The sequence below is a fragment of the Chinchilla lanigera genome, unplaced genomic scaffold (assembly GCF_000276665.1).
Source record: "Chinchilla lanigera isolate Chin_1 unplaced genomic scaffold, ChiLan1.0 scaffold00091, whole genome shotgun sequence".
Lineage (NCBI taxonomy): Eukaryota > Metazoa > Chordata > Mammalia > Rodentia > Chinchillidae > Chinchilla > Chinchilla lanigera.
Genome location: NW_004955492.1, coordinates 2,997,148 through 3,010,294, shown reverse-complemented (window position 1 = coordinate 3,010,294; position 13,147 = coordinate 2,997,148). Strand labels below are relative to the sequence as shown.

The 13,147-nt window shown below is 37.0% G+C and overlaps 1 protein-coding gene across 7 annotated transcripts in view; it reads left to right on the top strand.

The window, feature by feature from the left end:
* Ryr2 (ryanodine receptor 2 (cardiac)) overlaps window positions 1–13,147 on the top strand; it is a gene marked incomplete at its 5' end in the record, with an annotated part of 627,916 nt that overhangs the window by 265,218 nt on the left and 349,551 nt on the right. For all 7 annotated transcript variants that reach the window (XM_013504706.1, XM_013504703.1, XM_013504705.1 and 4 more), the window contains 2 exon segments: window positions 6,827–6,841; window positions 12,763–12,837. In XM_013504706.1, coding sequence (XP_013360160.1) covers window positions 6,827–6,841; window positions 12,763–12,837 — 90 coding nt within the window.

Below are 13,147 nucleotides of genomic sequence, written 5' to 3'. Positions count from 1 at the left end.
GGAGGGGAGGGGGCTCCCTTCCCCTCCCCCTCCCTTCCTCCCTCCCTCTCTCTCTTTCTTTTCTCTCTGTGACTTAACATGATGAGACCTTTACTGCTGACTTAGCTAGTGGTGTCATTTTGCCTTTATTGTCCATCAGGCCTTGGTATCCCGTTTACTTGGTGTGGGTACCTGGGGGGTTTGCTGCCTTCTTAGTAGCCTTCCAGGGCCTCCCCACATATGTTTCCCAAACAACTGTGTGGCCACTTGGATTTTGCCATTTTTTGCACTACTTCTAGCTCTTTATAGTCCAGAATTTCTTTTTTATTTTCTGTTTCTGTGATGATGAGACCAATACTGCTCTTGGAGAACTACCACTTACATATTATATTCTTCCTGGGAATAGTTTAAATTCATCATCTATCTCTTTGTCACTAAGCTAGTACTACTTTGTTTAGCTGTTTTTTTTTGAAATTTTATGCCTTCCCCCATGCCTGGTTAAAATTCTGATCCAAGTTCCACAGTGATGTCTCTTCTGTTTTCCCAACTCCCCTAAGATCGGGTTCCCAAAACACAGCCCTGTGTGTTTTGATATTTGTATCCCGTCATTTCTACTCAGAATTTCTGTGCTATCCCCAGATTGCTGTGTTGACCAAGCACTCAAGCCACTATTCATTTTTTCTGGAAATACAGAGACTGTGTAAGCAAACAGAATCACTTTCTTGGTCAGTGTTTAAAAGCATTCCCACTTGTTCCTCTGTGCATTTGGTTACTTTTGATCAACTTCACTGTGTGTCTTTTCTTTATTTCTGTAATACCTTCTCATCTTAAAAGATTTATTTCATTGTCTACTTGTAAATCTATTAAGATAGGTAATGGAAATACATAGTAGAAGACAATAGAAATATCCTCGAGGTGAAATCATGAGGCTTAGCTTAGCCAGTGACCAGCTTTTGTAGCCTTGTGCAGCCCCTAAAGGACCACGATCTCTTTGTCTAGAGGATTAGTACTGGATAACTCCTTCCTTGTCTTCCAATATTCCTGTTATATTTTTGATAAAACATATGGGTGCTGAAATGCGTGTCATACCAAATGATAAAAAGCTTCCTCAGGGTCTGTCTTAGAAGACCAACAGTCTGTGTAGACACGTCTTAGTAAATTTCATATGAGAATGACTTCTTTCTCTGAAAGCCTATGCAGTTCAAGTCTTTAAGTGTGTCCATATAAAATTTTGAAGTCAACTGTAACAGGAATGCTGGGAAGGCAATAGAAAATAATTTAACCTCTGGCAACCTATGTCCAGACTACTCAGACTGTTTAGTGAGGCTCATTCTCTTTCCCTAGATCTAAATTAGCAGGGATCCCATGACCCTTCTCATATGCAGAGAGTGAAGCACTCCACAGTCATTTTGGGCCACTCAAGTCTTGTTTCAGTATTAAAATGCCCTGTCCTGTGTAATAGGTGGCCCTCTGAGTGTCATTCAAGTTAAGCTCTCTCGGATATGCTGGTTCTCCAGGCAAGACTGGGAAGCAGCTTCACACCGCATCCTGCAGGCTCTGTAGACTCTACGCATAACTGTGTGCCCACTCTTGCCCTCTTCAAAGGCAAGTGGGAAGAGGGGTGGCAAGGAAGTTGGCAAGAAAGACCTTTCCATTCTAGTGTTGGTCATAGGGCTGGCCAGTTGCTAAGAGTGCCCTTTTCCATAGGCCCTTGGCAAATGCCTTTGAGGGAGTGCCTATCACTGGAAGTTGCTGGTCTGTGATTCTGTCCAGATCCTGGCTGGGTGCCAGGGGAAAACACTTCCTTCTGGTGGACCTCATGGTGTTCTCTACGAGAGTCCCAGAGTCACTCCCACCTGCCCGCAGCTGCAGACCTGTAGGATATGGGCAGCCTCTTATACCGGCATCTTCAGATGCAGTCACACATCCTGCTGCTGTGTCCCAGCCCTTGGGGACGAGATTGTCTCTGAGGATGCCTTCAGTAGGCTTGAGGTGAGCACCAGTTGGGAGGGAGGCAGGTCTCTTTAAGACCCTGTTGTCTTTTTCCTCTGTGGCCTGGTGACATCCTGGAGGTGAGGGGAGTCAGTTAGGGGCAACAGGCACTTTCACAGCTACCACCATTGATGTCCCTGCTCAGTGGCATAACAGTGGGTTTTAGAATAGGGTACTAAGGGTCATTGTTTTGTTCTGAGACAGGAATTCTGTTTTGACATCTGTTAAACTTGTCTGTTTAGAATACATTGCAAAAACCTAGACTGAGACCTCTAGGAACTGCATAAAACTTACGGCTTCTTTGTACATTCCTGACAGCAAAATTCTGAATATTTTCATGAAAGGTCAGTCTCTCTCCCTTTCTGTCTCCATACTCCTCCCTCCCCCTTTGATCCCCTCATTTCCTCTACCTCCCTTCTTTCTCCTTCTCCCTCCATCAGTATATATACATCTTTGGACATCAGTGCACTTATGTAAACCTAATCTCTCTAGTTATCAAATGCTGCTCTTTATGTTTTAAAAGAGAATAACATTTCTGAATTCTAGCTTTAAAAGTAGTTAACTATTATTTCTCCCTACTCCTCTCACTCTCTGGAGCTCTTCCCTTACTTACACCAGTGCTTTCCAATGTGGAGGCCTCAGACTTGAAGGCAGAGCTGGGGACAATGAAATAAAGGAACACATAGTGAAGTGATGATGAATGAAACTTTGTCTATAGACCAAATGATATCTTGTACTTTATTCTTTTACAAGTTAGCTTGATGCTGTTGCAGTTAAGATAGTTATTTCACATGTTCTTAACTCAATAACTACTTAAAAAAATAACTTTTACACATACCATATTTCAAAGACATATGTAAAGGCCTTTGAAATGATTTCATATAATCAAGGTTTGTTCATTTTGAAATGGTTTGAAAAAGTATAAAATTTTCTATATCTTGATACAAACTTTTTATATGTAGGTGGTCATCTGAATGTGGGGAAGTCTCTAAATGTCTTCAAGTTATTATGCTTGTATCCTCTGAAGAGGTCAATTTATTGTTTTGACTTAGAGAAATTCTCAATTGAGACAAGCTGGGAAACACTCCATACCTCTACTACTTCATGTTTTAGGCATCTGGGAGCTCTGTGGTATATAAACATGTGTCATAGATATAAAATGTCAAGATTTATAGTAGCTCATCAGGATCATTTATTTTCTTTCAACCTTCTAAAGAAGTGGATAATTATATATACATATATATGTCAAACCCATTACACTCATAAATAAAACCAGCCCATATAAATACTGCCTGCACAGAGTTATTGATAGGTTGAAAAGACAACAGTTGCTGCAAATCTGTCAAAAATACAGTGTGCTCTTTTTCAGCATATCTGCATGCATACTCAACCAGATGTCAGTAAGGACACAAAAACTCTTTGGGAAAACCATAGAGCCACTTCTTTGTGAGACACAAGATCATCTCAATGGGAGGTATTATGTATGCTCTTTATGAGTTAAAAGCTGAGTCCCTTCTGATATTTTCTGGACCTGTAATCAACATGTCTGTCTCATCACTGTAGTCAGGGAATCATAGAAGTGAAGCATTTATGTGGGATTTGCCATCACAAGAGTAATAGGTGTTGTATTTCACAAATAAATATCTACATATGCTGTTAGATAGTTTACACTGGTATGTGTTTGGAACTTGGAATTGCTCACATTAATTACCTTTGTGTCCTAAAAATTATTGGGAGCAGCATTAATTATAGTCACTATTAAACCCTGGTATTTTTTTTTTTTTCTTTTTTGTTTTTTTTTCCGGTACCAGGAATCGAACTCACGACCTCACACTTGCCAGGCAGGCGCTGTGCTGCTGAGCTAAATCCCCAGCCCCAAACCCTGGTATTTTGCGGTGAAATAATTTTTCCTTTTCTCAACATGGTGAAATGCCAGATATTTCTCTGTTAACGAAGGAGATGACACAACTGAAGTGTTATAGGGAAACCTAGTATCTTGCTACTTGGAAAGAAGAGTTGGCAAGACAGGCTTAAATTCGATGGACATTTTGTGTGAAGACTAGGGGATTCCGTCTATTGGAAAATTCACACCAGGAGAGCTTCTGCACACAAGTTTTGCCCTGTTTTCTCCTTTGTTGCCACTTTCTTATCTATATACTTTCAGGGGAGTAGTTTTGCTAAAAGTTCATGTAACAGTTATAAGATAGATCCTTTATGGAGTTACTAAGTTTTGAGATATTTCATTTCAATACGCTGAAATATCAGTTGAAAAAATCGGGATCAAGTTTGAGTTCAAAAGCATCATTAATGGTAAAGGAGCTTTTATACATCACCTGAATTACTGTTTCTTTCTTTGCACTGATAACAAATGGAATATAATTATACATCCTCCCCTTGTCTGATAATTGCTAACAATATTCAGAGTAAAGTATTGCTATTTGACTTGTTTTTCTATTTGTAATGATTTGCATTTGCTAAGAAAATGTCTCAGGTCTTTTAGATCTTTTGCATCCAGTGACTTAGACTTATAGAACAAGGGTGAGTCTGTTATGTTTTGACATCCATTTAACTCCCAGTGCCTTCTATATTTGTGCTAAAATGCCATGCTAGCAATTATTCTCCATGGTTTTCCTTGTGAGTGGAGGTGGAGATGGTTATGCCCCAGCTCTTGCTTATTTGGAGTGTCATCTGACCTGTCAGTCCTTCAGTAATCAGACCAACCCTTGACACCAACTCATGCCACTCGCAGTTTTACCCTACAGAAATAAAATTTCCACCCTTTATTTTTCAAATTGATCATTGATCATCAAATTGATCATCATGCAAAAAATTTTTCTAGGGCAGAAAGTAGGTCATGGCCCATGCTGTGTGCTTGTACTATCATTGTCCTTATCACCACTTACTATTCTACTTCATCTAATGAGATTTTCATGAAAGATAAATAAATTAACTTCCTGGTTAAATTTATCATAAGCATAAAATGATATTTTTCACACCTGAAAGAGCTATTTTCTTTAGTATTTACCTTTCTACATGTTTCTTTTCTCTATTTTCTATCATGTTAACTACTTTTAGAGGGATTTTCTTGTTATTCTTTGTTTGTTGCTTTTTATCAAGCCTAAGCAGCATTCTAATTGAGATTAGAATTAAAAATTCATCCTTCTTGACTTAATGTATTTTACTTTCTTCTTTGCCCCTCAATTGTCCCCTTGGAATATCTCATAATGCTATAACTTTGATGATATTCAGCACTTAAATCAAATTGACCAATAAAAAGAAATTTGTACAAAAAGTCAGTGTTAATAATACTGCAATGTTTCATGTTCTTGAACTTCTGAAAATTATGTGTATCTGTTACATCTGCTATTCTTTCTCATTCTGTAGATGGATATTTTACCCTTTGCTAATTTGCAGTATTCTTTCTATTTTATTGTATATGCAGATTCTCTCTCCAGTCTTATGCTTCCAAAAGTAATACACAACTTAGGAATTCTGAAGAGCAGACCTTATAATTCTGCTGACACTCTTTTATCTGTTACACTCTTAAACTAGTTCAACTTATAGAACTGACAAAATCAGACTATGTTTTTAAAGAGAAATCTCCCAAGCCTGGCTAATTAGAAACAAATCTCACAAAGACAGTATCTCCTATAAATCATGTGCTGTAGCAGAATGTTGGATTTTTGTGTTCCTTTGAATTAAGACAAAAATTGATTTTTTCCTAATTCCTCATTGATGTATATTTCTATTATTAGGAAATCATATGTAAGTCAGTGTTTGGTCAGTTTTCACGTAGAAAGTAAGTGTTCTGATCTCATTCACTATTAATGTCTGTTACACAAATGTAATGGAACACTGTATTTTCTAAGCCAAGAATGATTTTTTCCAGTTTTCTCTTGAAAATGTAGTATTGAAAATCAAAGATATCAGTCTCAGTGGAATTTCCATTTAGTAATATACATATTGCTCTGTATGTATGTTTCAGAGAGAGAATGTAATTTTATAAATATCTATGTTGAAAACCTCCCTTTCTGGTATAAGACCAATGTGAATATGTTATCTTTTTACTCTAAGACTTAGATATGTTCCTGACAAGGAAATTCAGCCCTGTGTTTGGAAATACATTATCTTTCTCTCTCTGTTCTTTTTCATCTTTGTACCTCTCCTAGGAGTAAGTGAAGGAGACTTTAGGGAATCTTATAAAAAATGGAGGAACACATAGCACTTAATGTTTTGTAGAAGAAAAGAAGAGCTATTATAATTCACGAGCAGAGACACTGTCATTTTCAAAGAAAAGGCGAAGCATTTTTGAGATCTTTGAAGTTTGCCTCTGACAGTATGCAGTGTCTAAGGAACTGCGGACTTATTTTGCATGAAAGATGCACAACTCATTGCAGCTTACTAGTTTAAAACCCACCTTACATGTTTCGAATTTGTTTTTATTAAAACTAATTGTGTTGCTATAGTATTTATGGCACTGAATTTATATGCAAAAGGTGAAATAAAATATTTTTCTATTAAGCACTTTCAGAGGGTAAATTTAAGATTACACTCCTTTCTTAGTGCTTAGGTATGTTGTACATTGAATCACGCCTTGCAATAGGATGGCATGTATTCACAGAAAACCGAAGGACTAGTGTAAAAACATTTTCTAAAAGAGTTTGGCTTGCTATAGCTTTTCTCTAGCATGTAGTTGATACTAAGTTTTGTTGCAACAACACAGTTTTAAAAAATGTTTATCTTTACATAGGTCCATTTAGGACAATGGGCTCTTTATGAATGAGAGAAATTTTAAAATAAATCTTTGAAATGATGTATATTTAATATTTTCTTTCTTTCCCTTATATCCCTACAGAAATTCATGATGAAGGTAAGAATTTGGATCATCTGCTATTTATGTCATACTTAGTAAGTTTTCAATATAGTTATATGTACTTGCTTTGTTTTTAGTTACTGAACTGTTCTTTATATTTTAATTTTTTAAAAAATCAAATCAGACTTTGGAGCCTTAAAGGTAAATAAATTACATGTTTTAACAGGTTAAACAGCATTGGATATGTGGGTCATATTATAACAGATTAAGCACAGTTGACATTAGGCATTTCTCCCACAGAAGCACATTTTTTATAGCTATGCATTGGAAATACTCACTGGAGGGGCGATGGTGGTTACTGAGCATAGAAGCGTTCCTGCATGAATACAATAGGAAAGTCTCACACTGGGACATTACAAGAAATGCGAAGGAACTACTTTACTTACTCTAGGAGAAGTGAAAATGATTCAACCTCTTAAAATCTTTTGAGAGGGGAGAAAGATAAAACATATGATCCTGTCATCATCCAGGGTAGATGTCAGGAAAGAAAACCAGGAAGAGCAGAATGCAGGTATTTTGCGATGTTATTGAAAAATTGTGTTTCATTTTAATGGACCTACATTTCTCCTAAAACTGTCATATCACTTAATGTTTTACCTTAAAAGCCAAAAAACACTAGATAATGATATTTATTTATTTTTAGTTAATAGAGGCTTAATATAATTTAATCTCAAATGAATGTCTCAAAAAGTGTTCATCAAAATCCTGGACATAGATTGAGAAGGTTACTTTGCAGAATTAGAAACAAGTTACTCTTGCCAGTGTACTGAGTTACTTAGTGAAGTCTGTCATTCATAGTTTACAAATCTCCAGACCAGGTGTACTATAGAGTCCTCCAAACTGGATTAATATATTGACTAGTAGTAAGAAGTCTGAACATTTGGGTGAATAACAGAAGTAGGCATTTCTTTGATATCAACAAAGACGTGAAACATCTTCCAAACTTTCAAATAACTTTAGCTCTTAATTTTCAATAGTAAATATGGTATTATTACATTATAAGGTGAGGATATTATCTGTTAAGTGAGATATATCATGGCAGAAGGGTTTTGGTTGGGAAAATATATGCAGCAGCAAAACATGAATATATCCTCTCCTTGCAAATATTAATAAAATTGTGGTTGAAAAAAAATCACTTTTTTTTTTTTTGCTAAATCTGCATTTAATACATTCACTTAATCATCTCATTCCTATCTCAATTTTTTTTGTTTTTTTGTTTTCTTGTTTTTTTCTGGTACCGGGAATCTAATTCATGACCCCGCGCTTGCCAGGCTGGCGCTGTGCCACTGAGCTAAATCCCCAGCCCCCCTACCTCAGTTTTCTAGCTGATATCATATCTACTTTCTCTTTGGGTAAATGGAATAGTTACTTAAAACAGTTACAGAGCTCTTGTGCAAGAGCAGATTCACGTAAAAACAGGTGTGAATAGAAAAAGTGGTACAGACTCAGTTAAGACTAGATGGTATGATTTAATTTGGCTTTGCTTCTGTTAACTGCAAGGCCAGAAGCCAATGGCTCATTTTCATACCTGCAATGAGTGATCTGGAAAGGTCAGGATTTGATTAAGGGGAGGGCGTATGCTTGCAATTAGAGTAATTTGAGCCGCTTCACAGGAAAAGCATGCTGAGTATGATTTACCTTTCACCTGGTCCATCATGGTTTTGTCACTTCATGCCGGGAAAGGCATTATTTAACAGCATAGCATAGTGATGGTGAGCCTATGGCACACACATTTTTTTTTTTTTCTTTTAAGACAGAGGATGTTAATGTATGAGTTGCTTTTTCTAAACTAAAACCTCTATATTCAGACCTAATTGCAGTGTTGGTACTATGGAATAAATAGTGGGTTTGGCGTTGCAGTTCGGGCACTACTCACGGAAAGATTTGCAATCCCTGGCTTAGCACCAGGTGGATGCTTTCCTGTTGCGTGCGTCCATCCTGCTTGTCGGTGCTGAGCAGCCATGCATTGGTAATGCCAGGAGCCTGATGTGTTCCCTGGGGGGCTCTCCTGGTTAGGACAACAATTCAGGTAAACCATTCAGTGTGAAGTGCCCATTTTGACATTAGTCACCTGGCTTTTTATGCAGATTGTGCCCTGAAGCCAGGCTTCTCAAGGGAATTCCAGGCTCGAACTCCCGAGCTGCTTCTGTGTGTCGTGTGCTGTTGCAGTTCTTCTGTAGGCCTTCTTAGGTGGTGGGAGGGGTTAAACATAGCAAGAGTTTTCTGCCTCAAACAACTAACTTGTCTGTTTTCCAAGTACTACTGTTTTCATTTGGAGATACGCTTAAAAGCTTTTTCACTTGAATATCTGAATGCCCTGAAAGAGATGCTGTTTCCTACAATTTCTAATGTTTGCAGTGTGATTCAGTATTTCTTGAAATGATAAGCATTTTAAGATTCTGTTGTTTAACTTGCAAAATCTCATATGATGTGTGGCAGTCAAGGAACATACGAAAGTTCTGTGGAATCACGTATAAAGGCCTGGAATTTTCAGAAATGTCCTAATTGACTAGCATAGCCTTTTTGTGCAAGCAAGATGATTATGAAAATGTGAAGCCTTAAAATATTTAGATGTTTGATACATAATGGATTAAATGGCTTTAATCAGCAATATGACACTGCTTAATAAGCCAATATATGTTTCAAAAATATATGTAAAATATACAGCCAAAGAAATCCTATAAAAAAACACATAAAAATAAAACATAGAGCCAGTAATTGTCATTTGCATGTAAATCTCTTTCATTGATCTCCATAATTATTATTATGATTTTATATTTTATGGGTTTCTGACCTGGTGTATTTTAAGTTTATGGCAGTAATACTTCAAATATAGCAGTAATAATTCAGTTTGTGTCCCTCCCCACAAAGAAGGATAACAGATGGATAAGTTATGCTCTATTAGAGAATGTTGTTCTACAATGAATATAAATGTGGCATTTTATTAAAGGAAGCTTTTGCTTACAGTGTGAGTTCCATGATTTGACATTTATGACAAGAGCCTGGAAATCTAGAGACATAGGAATGTCTAATAATACAAATTGGCATTAAAATAAGTTGTGAAAAATTTGAGTTTTCTTTATGATATGTGGAGTTGCTTACATTGTATTTGAAGGTTCAGAGATCCTTGTTCTCTTACGGTTCATGTTTTATGTTATTATGTGATATTAACCCTGTCAGTCATCTTGGGAGTAATGAGACCAAACCTACACACAACACTAGAACAAAATAATTTTAACTGATATTTTCAAAAAGTGAAATTTACCTTTTAGTAACTGATGCTGGGCTCTCCTATGCCAGGAATACTTAAATTACTGGGAGGAGTTTAGAGCTGGTAAGACCTCCTCATCCAAGAGAGCACCAGCCCCTTAGTATAGAGCTTCATCATCTGCAGACGCCTGATTCTAGAAGATGCTGACTTCAGGCCCTTGATTGCATGGAGGGGTCTGGAAGGAGGGCCAGGAACAGCTTGCTAAGTGCACTGGCGGCTCCAGAATTATGAGAGATGAGCTGGGGTACAGTGAGTGGCAAGCAGCATTTTCAGGAACAGATAGGGGCATTGTCACATGTTCAGAAGTACTCCAAGGACATGTCATTCCAGAAATACTTTCCCTGAAAGGACCTAATAACACATCCTATAGTTGGAGGTGTCAAGAAAGACATAAAGTTGTAGTTCTCAAGCTTCTATCTTCTTTTGTCTTTGCTGCTGGTGTGCAGATATTTTGAAGGCAGTTGCAGAGGACGAAGTAAATATTTGTTAATGAGTAATTGAGTTTTGTGAGATGACTTTCATTTGCAAAGCAGAGGAAAAGAGTGTGAGCTTGTTCTGTGTAAGATCTTTGGCACTAGTGACTTCACCTCTTAAAAATATTTATCCAATGAATATATTTTGAATGCATACTAAAGAGCATTCCCTTTGTTTAATTCTATTTGCCAGAGAATTAGCATGCACTAGAGTAGACATGACATTGTGTGAATTGAAGATTTATTTGTGCTGCATACAATTTGTTTTCCCATTTTTCTTTTCAATTGGAGTATTGAAAGCACTGCTTCATCTGCCGCTGTTTTAGATTTCAAGGAGCAATTTGTAAACCTTGAAAAACACCAAGATTAATTCTTTTGAGGTGTCACTGAAAGACAAGTGGTCCCCAGCTTACTGTCCCGTGAGTTTGACTCTCCGTCTGTTGGTCCTGACCAACCCCCAGAGCCACAAGTGGCAGCGATGCCCAGTGCTTGTAATTTTGGGCTGGGGTAGCTAGAGGAGAACTCTCCTTGTTCAAAGTGCTGAATTCCTGCTCCTTGTGATATGTCATCCAACAGTGATGGCCTTTTCTCATTGAGATTGGGCTGGGGAGTCCCATGGTCTATGCAATGTATTGTAGAATTTTGAAGGACTACCCCTAGCAGTGGCTATCCAGTGGTTGCTGTAATTAGCCTAATAAAGTACCAGTAGCTCCCTACATCACAGGAAATCCATAAATATTTGTTCAATTAGTGTAAAGCAAAGATCCAGACCAAATTTAATAAGAAAACTGGCATGATTGACCAAATCTAAAAAAAAATACACAGAAAAGAACCAACATAGCTCTTTGGATGGATTATATACCCAATTATTTTGATAAATGTTTGTTGAATAAAGAAGTTATGCAACCTGCCCAACAATGAACAGTGTACATTTTACTTTATTGTGAATCAGAACCAGTTAGAATAGCTGCATTTAAAATGGCAAGTTAAGAGGAAAAGAAGTGTAGATCATATGGCAGCAAAGGCATTTATTTTTTGTTAATGACTTCTTAGGTAACAAAATTAATTTAGTATTGTTTACTTGGATACTTCTTAAGAGTCCTATGACACTAAATCTGCAGCACAAATTAGCATTTAAGTAGTGAGAAAGTATTATAAAATACGTAGTTGTCTACTTGTTTAAAATGTCTTGTTGATGGGCTAAGGGTGTACCTCACAGACAGAGCATATGGATAGCATTTGCCAGGTCCTGGATTCAACACCTCCAGTTGAAAGAAAACTCAGTCAAAAATATATATGTAGGGGCTGGAGATTTAGCTCAGCAGCACAGCACCTGCTTGGCAAGCACAAGGTTGTGAGTTCGATTCCCGGTATTGGAAAAAAAACCCAACCAACCAACCAAACAAACAAAAGATATATATGTGAATATTTATATATTTACATATTTTCATATATATATAAATCAAATGTCTAAGGAAAGCTCCATAGTAAAGGGAATATTTTTTGTTTGAATCTAAGGCCTTGTCCCTCACTTAAAAATACCTTGTTTTGATTGGTGTAATTGTCAATTGTTATTAGAGTTCACTGGTTTTTAAAGCTTTGGAGCTTTAATGTGGTATGGAAAGGAGAGCTCATATAAGTAAGAAAAAACAGATGCAGTGGCACATACTCATATTCCCAGCAACTCCAGATGCTGAAGTAGAAGGATCAGTTGAGTCCACTAGCTTGAGGTCAACCTGGAAACAGTAAAATTCTATCCCTTAAAATAAAAGTAATCCAAACCAGATTAGGTAAGCAAAACCACTCCTGGCTACCATAAATCAAATGTATTACAGAAAAAAATATTCTCTGAAGAGAGCCCCATTTTGTAAAGAAATACAACTTTTCGAAGTAGATGTTCCCTTTTTCTTCTCATTAAAACTTTTTAATATCTATTAAGAATAGTTCTGAACTTAAGTTCATTTGTCAAGAGCTAGATCAGATGCTAATCCAATAGGAGAGGCTTCTTTGATAGCTGTATCCCAATTCAAGAATTATTTAACACTGCACTTTCCTTTTGCAATAATTTTCACCATGTGCTTTCCTACTGAACTTTTTGTAAAGGGCAGAAAAGCATTTTACTGACTTCAACTTGCTGACTTGTGCTTTCTCTACCCTTTCTCTTCTGTCTGTAGACTGCCCAAGGTGGTGGCCATCGGACTCTCCTCTACGGACATGCCATACTGCTGCGCCACTCCTATAGTGGTATGGTGAGTGGGCATCTGAGTTGATCTTCCTGTGGTCATGGTGATCCACTTGGGGACATGTGGTCAGGAAATGTTGGTAATATCATTTCTGCAATAGTATTAATGAGCTTTAATGTACATGTCCTTTTATATTTTTGTACCGTTTGGTTTTCAGAGATGAAGGTTAGCTGAGGTGACATTTAAAGTCCTTCTGTTGTGATATGATTCTTATTTTTATTATCTTTTGATAGAGTAGTTTTAAGAGTCAAATAAAAATATTTTCCTTTTCTAAATTTGTCTTAAACAGTTCATTTATAAAAGGATTAAGATATTT